At 38.2% G+C, this 12,894-nt stretch overlaps 1 protein-coding gene across 1 annotated transcript in view; it reads right to left on the bottom strand.

Annotated features, from left to right (window-relative positions):
* Window positions 1-12,894, bottom strand: part of LOC139943985 (meiosis inhibitor protein 1-like) — a 29,691-nt gene that overhangs the window by 12,142 nt on the left and 4,655 nt on the right. The window contains exons 5-16 of the mRNA XM_071940908.1: window positions 8,532-8,637; window positions 6,915-7,121; window positions 6,509-6,600; window positions 5,320-5,495; window positions 4,538-4,678; window positions 4,112-4,141; window positions 3,492-3,626; window positions 2,130-2,351; window positions 1,183-1,345; window positions 722-833; window positions 529-589; window positions 19-152 (exon numbers count right to left, since the gene is read on the bottom strand). Of these exons, the coding sequence (XP_071797009.1) occupies window positions 19-152; window positions 529-589; window positions 722-833; window positions 1,183-1,345; window positions 2,130-2,351; window positions 3,492-3,626; window positions 4,112-4,141; window positions 4,538-4,678; window positions 5,320-5,495; window positions 6,509-6,600; window positions 6,915-7,121; window positions 8,532-8,637 (1,579 nt within the window). The remainder of the gene's footprint in view (window positions 1-18; window positions 153-528; window positions 590-721; window positions 834-1,182; window positions 1,346-2,129; window positions 2,352-3,491; window positions 3,627-4,111; window positions 4,142-4,537; window positions 4,679-5,319; window positions 5,496-6,508; window positions 6,601-6,914; window positions 7,122-8,531; window positions 8,638-12,894) is intronic.

The following is a 12,894-nucleotide window of genomic DNA, read 5'->3' as shown; positions in this document are numbered from 1 at the left end:
TTGGAGCTAGTTATTTACCCTGTATTTGTGGTAGAGCCTGCTGTAACAATTCTTTCAATTCTTGCCGGTCATCTGACGATGAGGTGGGGTGAAGATCTTGTAGAGATGTACAGAGACTGCACAGGAAAGAGTTGACTGTGTCCTGGAGTGGTCTGCAAATAATTGTTTTAAAGTAGCAGTGAAATAAATCGCTGCGGTACCCGCCACTAATAACACATAGTATTCAAATTACCCCTAGCCAACGGGCTAGCTTGGTTGTAGTGGTACATGTAAGGCCTCTGCTCTATCAATGCAAAGGTTGTGGGTTCGAATGCCACCCAAGTGATTTGCCTTTGCATTTTTGTCCACAGAGCTCAGGAAAAGGACTGAGTACAAAAACAACCCACCCCCGAAAAAAACCCCAAAAACCACAAACAAACAAACAAACAAACAGACAAACAAACAGACAAACAAACAAACAAACAAACAAACAACCGAGCAAACAAACCAACCAACAAAAATCTCATGGTATCAAAGCTAAAGACATACTCAGCCTGCATTGGAAATCTGCTTCTGACTGTCAGGGCAAGGTGAATAAAAGAAGATGAAGCTGAAATTAAGCAGAAAATATAGAACTTTATAACACGGATATCTGCACACTTTAAAATTTCAAATTTACTGCCAATGTAGTCTCTTATTGGCTACAACTTTCAAAGTGTGTTAAATGTTACTTAAAACTTACCCAGTTTAGCACTTAACCTGTCACTGTCTGAAGTGTCCAGTTTTAAAGCAACGCACAGCATTCCAAATAGATGTGTGTAGATGTCAGGAAGACATATGTCACTGAAATTCACCTTCATTAACAAAAAATAGATGTGATGTTAAGATTTGTAAACGAATGTGGGATCGCTAATTCGAAAATAGCTCCACATACCTGTAGAAAACATACTGAATGCTTCTATACGAGTGTGATAAAGCACTGTATAAGAACTTCCTGTTAATGTTGTTATTTAAAGTTTTGAAAGGAAATTGCATGATAAGGTATCAATGTTTAATCGGTTTGACAGTAACACCTTGTGAATATCTACTTTGCCATGTAGATTTTGTTCCTCGGGAACTAGGTCTTGCTTTTTATTCTACTGCCGCAGAGTCGATTTCGGAACTTGAAAGACTACTATTTTGAACAGAATAATTGAGTGTTACCATGACGATTGGAATGCATGTTGTATCTACAGCCTGCATGAGGAATTGGATCAGGGAAGACACTCCAGTATTTTGAGTCTTGTCATCTGTTGTCTGGGTGGTTGTTGGTGCCGTTAGATGATTCTCTGTAGTACTCGGGTCATTTAGACAATCAGTGGCTAGCCTATATAAGGGCAAGATTCAAAATGAGAGCCTTTGAGATATTTAACACCTCATTTAAATTGTCTTTGCTCTCAGAGACATTAATCTACGTTTTGTTAATCCCTTGAAATTGCTATTTGTAATTTGTGGTAAAGTGTTTCACACAAAAAAAGAAAGATAATAGAAAAAATCATAATGAAATATCTTGTAATGTTTTAAGCCAAGTTTAAATAAAGACTATTATATGGATATACCACAACAGCACACAAACTTTACAACAAGCAAAATATACAACAGAGACGAAAGTTACAATTCTGGTCTAGCAAGGAAAAACACCACATGCCCCATATATTAAAGCCATTGGACACTTTCGGTACAGAAAAAAAAATAAAAGTTTACAGATATACAAATAATTTACAGGGTTTACAGAAGGTAATAGTGAAAGACTTCTCTTGAAATATTATTCCATGAAATGCTTTACTTTTTGAGAAAACATTAAAACAATATCAATTCTCGTTAACGAGAATTACGGATTTATTTTAAACACATGTCATGACACGGCGAAACGTGCGGAAACAAGGGTGGGTTTTCCCGTTATTTTCTCCCGACTCCGATGAACGATTGACTCTTGAGCCTAAATTTTCACAGGTTTGTTATTTTATGTATAAGTTGTGATACACAAAGTGTGGGACTTGGACAATACTGTTTTTTACCGAAAGTGTCCAATGGCTTTAAAAACTCAAATTTTTGTACTGAACTTTAAAACTTGCTACAGTGCATGGTAAAAGTAATGTGAGTGTGATTACCTGAATGCCTTCTGGATGGCTCCAAGCCCCTCACTGAGTAATGTCTCTTGTTTTGAGGGGTGCCTACTTAACCCCTGTCCTTGCCCATGGTGTCTATGATGGGTGCGCTTACGGTGACTTGTACCAGCTAGAGGCTTAGGGAGACGTTGGAGGCTGTCCAGCAGGGCTTGAAGAGGGGTGAGTAGGGACTTGAAGTTCACTGGGCTGGGAAGGTGGTCTCGTCTGTCAAAAAACAAAGTTTCATATATTTGTTACCTCTTACCTATTTTAAATATTTATCTGTGTGTGCACACAGGAAAACAATGTTCATGTTTTTTTAATGTGACATTTATAATAAATTGAACTACATGTAAATTGAATTGAATCAGATATTAATGTGGACTCCATTTGATAGAAACTGAAAAGAATTTGCCTATTGTAGTCACATTAATTAATTCTGGTTGACTATCATATGTGGCTTGGCTTGATTTGCACCAATGGTTGTTTTGGTTGATTTGGGTTGATAGATTGATATTCGATTCTGAATTGGTTGATTTTAGCTGATTTGGCTGAATTTGTTGGCTTTGTTGATTATGTTGATTCGATCAATTTGGGTTAATCTGGCTAAATTGGTTGATTTGGGTTGACTAGACTGAATTGGTTGATTTGTTTAATTTAGTTGATGTGGTTGATAATGTGCTTTCAGTAAAACAAGACCCAAAGCAAAAGGCCTATTGGATTCATGCCAAAGAAAGTACTTTGTTTGGAAAATGGAACCCGAACCCGAACCCCTCGAGGGTGTACAAAACCCATGGACCCCAGTCACAGCGTGCAACAATTGTTTTGTTATACCTTTGTATAACTGTTATTCCTCTTCTCGAAGTTCTGTTGTCATCTTCAAACATTATTACGACGGGCTATTCATTGTTTATTATAAGCAGACGAACAAGAAACAATTCCCTCGAACCCACGGTTGTTTCCTACACAGCACTGGAAATCGACCAACGCTGGGAACGATCAAGGTGATGTACACCGGTGTACATCACTTCTCACGTTACCCGGCCCGTTGAGCCATAACAATAATAATAATAACAACATTTGTATAGCGCTTTACACGGGCGTTTCAAAGCGCTTTAACATTGTCTGAAAAAAAGATGTAACATGCGTTTTTGTTGTGCGTCACATGATTGGTTCTCAACCAATCAAACTTCACAGTTTGTTCCCGAGGTATAACGATGCAACTTGAGTCATCTCAGTTCAATGTATAACATCACAGTTCATGAGTTACAAGTGAAATTTTTTCTCCCTGGTGTCTTCTCTCTCTCTTAAAATTTAGCATCTTTGAAAACACCATTAAGTTTGCCATTAAATGAATTATATTACCTGAGTAGATTGGTGAGTGTCTTGGTGGCATGTATGACCACATTAACATCAGGGTGTTTCATACAGTCAGTCAGCAATGAGCTGAGCTGCGTCAGGGTAGACTCATTATTCATCAGGTGGGTATCCAGGGGTTGTCTGCCATGGACAAATTAACAAGAATTGTGATGCGATCAAGCTAAATGAGTGGTTTGATGGAAATATTAGTGGGAAGAAAAAAAGACCAAAATAGGTGAACAGGGAGAAGTTTAAATTTAAAAAAGCTGTAAAGTAAATAAAAAAATATGTGTTATTTTATATTGGCAACTTTCCTCCAAGTAACATAAAAAGGGGTTAAAATTTAGCATTCAAATTTAAAAATTGTCGAAATATTTTGTTTGTAAATGAAATGAACCGTTAGTTTTATTTTATACAATATCTACATTTGTATAGGATTAAACCAATCGAAAACAAAAGGTATACTTTGCCTTTGAAATTGGCAAAGTAACAAACACTTGAAGGTCTTGTTTGATGTCTCATTTGAACAGAACCAAGAATTAAGTTCCCTATCGTAATTATCACTGTTGGTACCTCAGCTCATCGATTCATTTAATTGCATAGTACACCGTTAACATAATACTCACTTTTTGAAGATTTCTGACAAAAGTTGCAACCTATTTAGAGAGCAGAAATAAAAAAAATTGTCTTCAGTAATGAATTTTGCCTCATAACATAAGAATTAACTATTAATAGTAAATTTTGCCTCTTTTTGTAAACATCTTTTTTCCTTTTCACTCTTCCATTAAGAACAGCTGTACCCCTTGCTGTATTGCTGCTCACTGTACCCATTTCTAAGTGACACTTGTACCATACCCAGTCCGTATCTTCTTTTAAAGACCTTGCTACGCTCTTACTAATGCCCTCTGGAGCCCTTACCCTTGGTTTGAAGCCTCAGTGTTCCTGAGTTAGCCTCCACGCCACCCACTTCCAAGTCACATCCATATACCCAGTCCGTATCTTCTACTAAAGACCTTGCTACAATCTTACTAATGCCCTCCTAGAGCCCTTACCCATGGTTTAAAGCCTCAGCGTTGTTGAGTTTAGCAGCCTGCTGTATAGCTCTGATGATAGATTCAATGCCGTAGACAGTGTGGCATTTACTGAAGAAACTGTTGATCTCAGTGAATAGAAGCAGACAGCAGAATGTCGAACTGATGATTAAAATAAAATAAATTACCCATTGAAATGTGATTTTTTTCTAACAATGGTGAGAAAATAAAATTGATAAAAAATTTCAATTTGAAAATTCAGTCGGTGAAAAAGATTTACTTTTTACCCTTCCTCTGAAAAGTGCTTGCTACTATTTATTTCCAGACAGGTTTTAAACTGTATGAATTATGAGAACTATTTCTGTAACACCTTGTAAGGGTTTTCAAGGTGCTTTGACCTATTGAGCAGCCACTGCCAGAAACACTGGAGCAAACCTCTCTAAATTTTCTTAGCAATAAGTGTAACTGGGTTCTTTTATGCGCATTACACAACACACAGGACCAACAACTTATGTGCCGTCTGAAGAATGCAATCATAATGGTTGAGTGTCTTGCAAAATTTCCCATAGACTTTTAGAGTTTCCAATATAAGTGCCCTTTGCAAAATGAAAAATGACCTTGCTCTCTCATCAAAAATACAACTCCAGGCCTGTTCCACCGCTTTCCCAGTCCTGAACCTGGCACATTCACAAGAATTTGTTTTCACAGTAAGTCTGCTGCCACCTAGCGACATATAATGTCCCAATCAGATGAAGATACATTATTTCTCAGGAGTTTTGGATTATGATGGAAAAAAACTTCACCTCAACAATAAGCCGTTGGTTGTCGCTAGGGTCTCATAGAGGAATTCAGCCACGTCACCGTTCAGTAACTCTTCAGCGTAGTGACACGGACCCTGCTGCGTTCCCTGATGGAGCATGACTTGAGCGGTGCACTGCACACTGGTAACCTGCAGGACGTCATCTCTACTCAACAGCATCTGAAATCAGGGATAAGAAAAAAAACCAAAGGAGTCTGAAATGGGATCCAGATCTTTTGAGCTACATTGAAATGACGGAAGTTCCACCTTTTGATCATCATGGAGTTGTAGATTCTAAGGAGCTTTTGGAAAAAAAAGTCCCAGAAAAGAAGATCCATGAGCATGTATCTCATTTAGAGAAAAATATAGCAACTTGATTGCCAGGTAGACTTCAAAATGTCTGACTATCTCACCCCTGATTATTGGTGGAAGCGTCAGTGCTTGTGTTATACAATGGAGATGAAAGTGCAGCTTTTTTTTTTGGCATTCTCAAAATTTAAATTTGATGATTGTGAACATTTTTATGGGAAAATGGGTGCATCAGAAAACTAAATTTGACCTTGGAGCCACTCTTTAAAGCCTGTGGACACTTTCGGTAAACAGTATTGTCCAAGTCCCACACTTTGTGTATCACAACTTATATATAAAATAAAAAACCTGTGAAAATTTAGGCTCAATCGGTCATCGTAGTCGGGAGAAAATAACGGGAAAACCCACCCTTGGTTTCTGCACGTTTCGCCGTGTCATGACATGTGTTTAAAATAAATCCGTAATTCTCGCTATCGAGAATTGATATTGTTTTAATGTTTTCTCAAAAAGTAAAGCAATTCATGGAATAATATTTCAAGAAAAGTCTTTCACCATTACCTTCTGTAAACCCTGTAAATTATTTGTAAATCTGTGAACTTTTATTTTATTTTTCTGTACCGAAAGTGTATAATGGCTTTAAAGTATAACAGCACGTGGTATTGGACTCTTGTCATGTTGAGTAATGACTCGAAATACAAAGTAATCTAACAATGCTGTGTTTGTTTTTGAAAACAATCTGTTAATGCTGTTCCTTTAAACTTATCTGAGTTTTAAATTTTAAGTCTTTTTAATATTTATTTTATTTTAATACAGCTACTTGATTCTATTGAAGTTAGGTTATTCAATTTTAAGTGATATTACCACTTATTTATTTCAAGCTTCACCTTTTTCAGAATGGATACCAAGCTGGTTTTCCCCTGGTACTGCATTAAAATCCTTGTCGGTTCCTCATCCCCAAGAAGGTTCTTTAACAGGCCTGATCCAAAAGAAAATGCAACAATTAGAACAAAATTAGAGTGCTTAATGTTTACTGTACATTATAGTTCCTCATTTGAGTCCCAAGCTGTACACCCGGGTGAAAGGAAGCAATTATATTTAAATTTATTTCTATTAAAATAATACCATAACAGTCAAGTTCCTCCAGTCTCCATCTGTACACCCGGGTGAAGGGAAGCACATTATGTCTAACTTAATAGCATGCATCATGATTGGACTAGGACTTTAACAATCAGCAAAACAAATCTGTATCTGGGTGTGAGCTTCTTCAAGCCATACCACACGAGGGCTTACCCATAGCATTGATTCTTAACTCATTGCTCTGAGCTGTTGCCAGTAGCGGCAGGAGACAACCCGTGAGTTGACTCTGATGAGCCAGGGAAACTTGTCTACTGCCCTCTGCTGTTGATGCTACACAATGTGCCAGAATGAAGGCGCAGGAGGATTTGACTTTTTCTTCTGGGTAGGTGAGGCCAGTCAGTACAAAGTCTATCAACGCCTCTGAAAAATTAGAAAAAATGTTTTAGTGCTTTGAAGAGAAAACTAGTTATAGGTTACTTTCCCCTTGAGTAGCTTTTTCCTTTTTCATCATTCACCTCTATGAGTTTCTAGTTATGGTTTAATCACCTTCTTGTTCCGTCCTAGCTTATTGTTAAAGTGTCCTTTTGTTTTTGTTTATTTGTCCTGTTTTATTCCTGTCTGTACATTCTGTTGTAACTTAAGTTCTGTTCAGAAGTCCACTTTGTTGTTTTACAAGGCATTCACATACAAGACTTGGTCTTTTAAATATGCCTTTCTAATTGCCTCTTTTTCATTGTCTCTCGTATAATTATTATTCTAGTAGATATGTGTTTGTTCAATAGACCTTCTTTGTAATAAATTGTATGCAAATTTAACATCTCTTGTAACTTGTATACATGTTGTACATTTTGCATTACGGGAATGCAAGTCGGGTTTAAAATCAACTTGAACCAATACACAGGTCTAACTTTGAAGTGCAAAGCTACTCAGTATTATTGGGTAAATCTTGAAACAAGCTCTAGCTGTCAAGCTGCTGGTCTTAATAACAATTCTATTTTCCCTTAGTCCACCTCCAGTCAAAACTCTTTCAGTGAGTATTTTGGAGGAAAACCAACTAAGACCAAGACCAAGTATTAATGGGTACAAGTATTATAAATAGGATTTATAACTTTGCATGGTGGAAATCTGATATATAGTAGTAAGGTTTCTGTAATGATAATCTCTAAAATGAGTTGGGGTGTATAGGATTTGAGGCATTGCATGGTGAGGTATCAATGTATAATTTGGTTTGCGGTAACACCATGTGTGTATCTACTTGCCAGGTAGAGTTGTTCTTAGGGAACTGTCTTGCTTTATTCTACTGCCACGGAGTAGATAATTCGGGAGGTTCGGGAGACTTCTCAGTTCTGAAAGGAACTGTCCTGCTTTTAACTATTACCAGGGCAGATGGTATAGAAAACAGACTGGACTACTACTTTAGCTTATAGGATTGTAATTAACTGTACTGCCGCGGAGTCAGTTCTGAATTGGTCTCAACGTTTCGACTAGCTTGCTCTAGTCATCGTCAGGAGAGTTGGGGTGGTTCTGAAAAGAACCGTTGGTTTCAACTTGACGTTTCGATCAGTATGCTCTGATCGTCTTTTCAGAACCATCCCAACTCATTTAGAGATTATCGTTACATGGTGGTACCGCAAACCTTACATAGGGTGCGTTCGTTTAGCTTCCCTGGGTCGACCCCGGTGTGTGGCATTTTTTTTTTTCAGGACGAACATTGGTAACTATCTGCACACGTTCATCCTGGAAGAAAAAAAACGCCACACACCGGGTCGATCCAGGGAAGCTAAACGAACGCACCCTTTATAATACATGTATTATGATAGGTTAGCATACCTTCATTCTGGTAGAGAGTCTGTACAAGAGCTGGAATGGAATGCAATAGTCCACCCAGTAGGGTGAGGGCCGGCTGGCTGCTACTGTAATTACATGCTCGTCTCACCTTTACATATAAATGTACGATGCCAATTATTACTCATTAAAGATGACACTAGCTTTTATATGATGACATTGAGTTATTGAGAGCGGTATACAGTCTGGCCAAATTAGGATGGCCGACTGGATTAAGATGCAGCTATATTATGTGATGGGGGATGTGTCTTGTACACAAACCGCAAATCATTAGAAGTTGGCAGGGCTCGAAATAACACACGGCACCCACAACAATTGCTGTTGTGCCCTGTGCTTTTGATGTGGTGCCCTTTGCAAAGTTTCAAAACAATTTAATTTGTTTTTTATACAGAAGTGCCCCTTACTAGTGGAAAAATTGCCGTGCCCCTTCAAGAACAAAATTAAAAGCCTGAGTTGGTATAGCACTCACAGTGTCCCTTGCTCTACAAATCTATGGACACTAATAGTGTTATGACCATTTTCCATGGGCACAATAATAATAACAAATTCTTATGTAGCGCATTTCACAATAACCGTATCGATGCTCTTTACATTAGTGCCCTGGTCATGGGGCCAATAACATCCCTGTAATGTTTCTCAGCTCCCTTGGGAGTATACAGCCCTGAGCTGCCTGTAAGGCGCTTGTGGCTTTTTCATACACAATATCAACCTCTACCCTGGCAGGTACCCATTTATACCCCTGGGTGAAAAGAAGCAATTGTAGTAAGGTATCTTGCTCAAGGACACAAGTGTCACGACCGGGATTCGAACCCACACTCCGGTGAATCAGCACCAGAACTTGAATTCGATGCTCTTAACCACTCAGCCATGAATAGAAACTTTAGGTTTGGATGGATGTGATTTTCTTTCATCCAATCGCAGGCCTGGAATTTCAAGATGGCCATACTCCAAAGTGCAAGATTGTTCTCTGATGTCAAAAAACAAAATCTTAAAAATTTATGCCCAGACATCCTACTTGCTACTGAAGTCATCACCTGATAGTCGAACATGAAAATATCATACAGCACTCTGATTAAATTCCTATAAAATCTCCACGCAGGAAATGTCCCAACTGGTTTATTTATTCTGGAAGTTGCGGGGTTCGATTGTGGATAAGCGTAAGGCCACCATCGACCTGCTGTGAACATAAACACCCAGTTCATAAACCCCCACCCACAGAACTTGTTTGTCTTCAACAATCTGAGGCGTGAAAGCGGAGCTATCTGAAATATTTCTCCAAGAAGTGGTGAAGAGATTGTATCTAAGAGGCATCTGTGAGAGGCACTTGAGGAAGAGACTTGATAAGGAGGACCGAGATGCATTTGGTAGCACCAGCGATTTCTAATGCCCAGGAATTCGCTGTTCAATTGACGTGACACTAGAGACTTTAACATATCACCAGTACTTTTTTTTCCTGTAGTAAATAGGTCAAACATTGCTTTGGGGTAAGACACTTTTATTTAGAAGGGAAAATTATATTATCTACCAGTGTCGAGCTGACATTTTGATGTCTTACTGAAAGTCATAAATTATGAAGTGAAGAATGTGTAACGGGACTTGCTGTTGAGATGTGCGTTGTATTTATTTATTACTATTTAAATCTTTATAAATATTTAACAGCATAAAGGTGACAAGTATCAGTAAACATTGGTATACGTTTTCATTTTCTATCAGACAATTGAGTGGATCCCCTGCTTTTGTAGTAGAAAAACTGAGGTCTATGTGTTTGTACAAGAATCCCTTAGACTCTAACAATTCTGGGGGTTATAACTGACCCGGATTCCAGGTTCAAGGGTGGTCTGATCCGTTTTGGGGTCTGATCCGTTTTGGGGTCAGTTTGAGCAGGAATCTGTGTCAATGTGACCTGTATTAAGTTGACTTTAATTCTGGGTCACTTTGACACAGACTCTCGGTCTAACAGACCCAGATGAATTCGCCCTGTGGGTTCCAGAATCTGAGACAACTCTAACATGGAAGTTTTTTTTTTTTAGTTTAGAGAGAAGGTACACGTTTGGTAATTACTCAAAACAAGTATTAACTTAAAAACTGACTTGGTAACGTGCATTGGAGAGCTTTTGATAGTGTAAAACATTGTGGGAAACGACTCTCTCTGATAGCTAGAAGTCTTTTATTCATATCTGAAAGCACACAAATCAAATTCGTGGAAAATTACTTCTTTCTCAGAAACTAAGAGGGAGCCTTTACTCACAATGTTTTATACTACCAACAGCTCTCCATTACTCGTTACCAAGTAAGATTTCATGCTAATAATTATTTTGAGTAATTACCAATATTGTCCAGGCCCTTAAGAGCCACTCAGGCCAGTACGTCATGGGGGAAAAGGAGGCAATTGCCTCCATCCCTATCTATGCTATCTCAGCTTTATCTAAGGGTTTCTCGAAGTGCTCATTATGTTTTAAGACAGGAATTCTAAGTTTTTGAAAGATAAGAACCAGTTATAAAGCACTTAGTAAAGGGTTCATAGTAGTGCATGCCGCAACCAATTAAGCCAGAACATAAAAAACTGGGGCTTTTGCTCCTTCTCAGTCTTTACGATAAGTGCACTGGATTCTTTTACATGATTTTACAATAACTGGGACTGTGGTCTTATGTACTCCCTATCTGAAGGACAAAGCAATGAAAGTTGGAGTGTCTCGCTTAAGTGTCAATAAAGGAACTTGATCCTTACACTGTGCTGTTCAGAAACACTAGAGCTTTAATCCAGTGTGCTTGACCGCTCACTCGGCAAAGCAATGCCACAAAAACAATGTGTTTTGCAAAGTATTCTACACGTATTTCACTTTTAGGGCAAATCTTAAATGTTTATTGTAGCACATTTTGCGTTCCTCCCATCCATACAGCTCCTCACATCATTAGTTAAAGACTAAACTGTGGGGTGTGGCCAGTTTATCAGGGCAGGGCTTGAAGTTTACATTGGACCGCAAGCTTGAGGCTATTGATTTCAGTATCGGGCCAGTAAATTCACAACCACACAAGCCAAGCAGTCTTATGTTTTTCAATTCAATTAGCAAAATCACACAAACAATTTGAGATACTGTTCCTATGGTCCTGTGGATTCCCCCCACCGCCCAAATTCAAGCCCACATGACATATGCAATAACCTCCCGAACATGAACTGACATTCGCACACACCACATCTTGAAGTAGCTCAACATTAACAACGAATGACATATTGCAGTAGGGTAATTTCTCATTTTGATTATTTCATCAAGATAACCATACCCAGAAAAGTAAATATCTAAAATGGTGTCACGCTTATACCGTCTACACATTTGCCAAAATGTGAAAACAAACATCACCCAGAAGTAGTGTTAATGTCAAACTAAACCGGGAGTCATTTATCACATCGCGTGTCTGGGCAGTAAAATACCATTTCTGAAAGTCAATAGTGCAAAGAGGTCTGCCTCCAGGTTCTGAGCAGATCATGCCCCAAACTCCATGTGAACTTATCTGGAAATTTAACGACAAAGCTTAGTATTGCAATCTGAGTTCATCTGAAAGTGAATATTCAATGAGTTTTGGTTAGAGTAACCATTGATCTTTTTTTGAAAATTGTTTTGACCCACCCGCCAATTTTTTATTTTAATTTTATTTTAATATTGACAGACTAGTTAATATAATTTATGAAGAACAATTTAAAGTAATAAGGAAGCGTTACAGAGACTATAGACAGTGAGAGAGTGAAAGAAAATATCATAATTCTGACTTTATTATGTCATAAATCAATGAATCATAATTATGAAATATAAGTTATAATTATGACTAACACTAATTTATGATTAAGAGATTTGATATAAGTGTCATATATTATGGCACATAATAGTCATATATGATTTGCAAGTTCATATTTATGACTTGTACTTAGTTAAGTAAGTTTATCATACGTAAATAGTTGCTACATAAACAGGATTGCCATAGAAAATACACACAACGAGGCCATGTGCTATCTTATACCGATAGTGAGTCTACTTCAGTGACTTGAAAACCCAAGGCTGGTGCTGTATCATGTAGCTCCAGATGTCAGTTCAGTGCAACGTGAGTGCAGTCAGAAGACATGTCTTTATATGGTATGCCAGAACAGTTCAAGCCCAGGGTTCTTATATAACTCATGAATTATTCATGAGATGACTGACCTTTCTCTGCTCCTGTGTCAGGAGCAGGGGTCAGGTTTTGAATAATTATTGATGCGGGCAGATGGGTTTGAGGCAGGAGGGACTGATCGGAGACGATGCCATGGGGGTAGGGTAGCCCTAATGAGCTGAACTGTGGACTTGGGGGCTGCTTCAAA

The sequence above is a fragment of the Asterias amurensis genome, chromosome 11, assembly GCF_032118995.1.
Source record: "Asterias amurensis chromosome 11, ASM3211899v1".
Classification (NCBI taxonomy): Eukaryota; Metazoa; Echinodermata; class Asteroidea; order Forcipulatida; family Asteriidae; genus Asterias; species Asterias amurensis.
The sequence above is the reverse complement of the archived record's forward strand: the minus strand, read 5'-3'. Positions and strand labels throughout refer to the sequence as shown.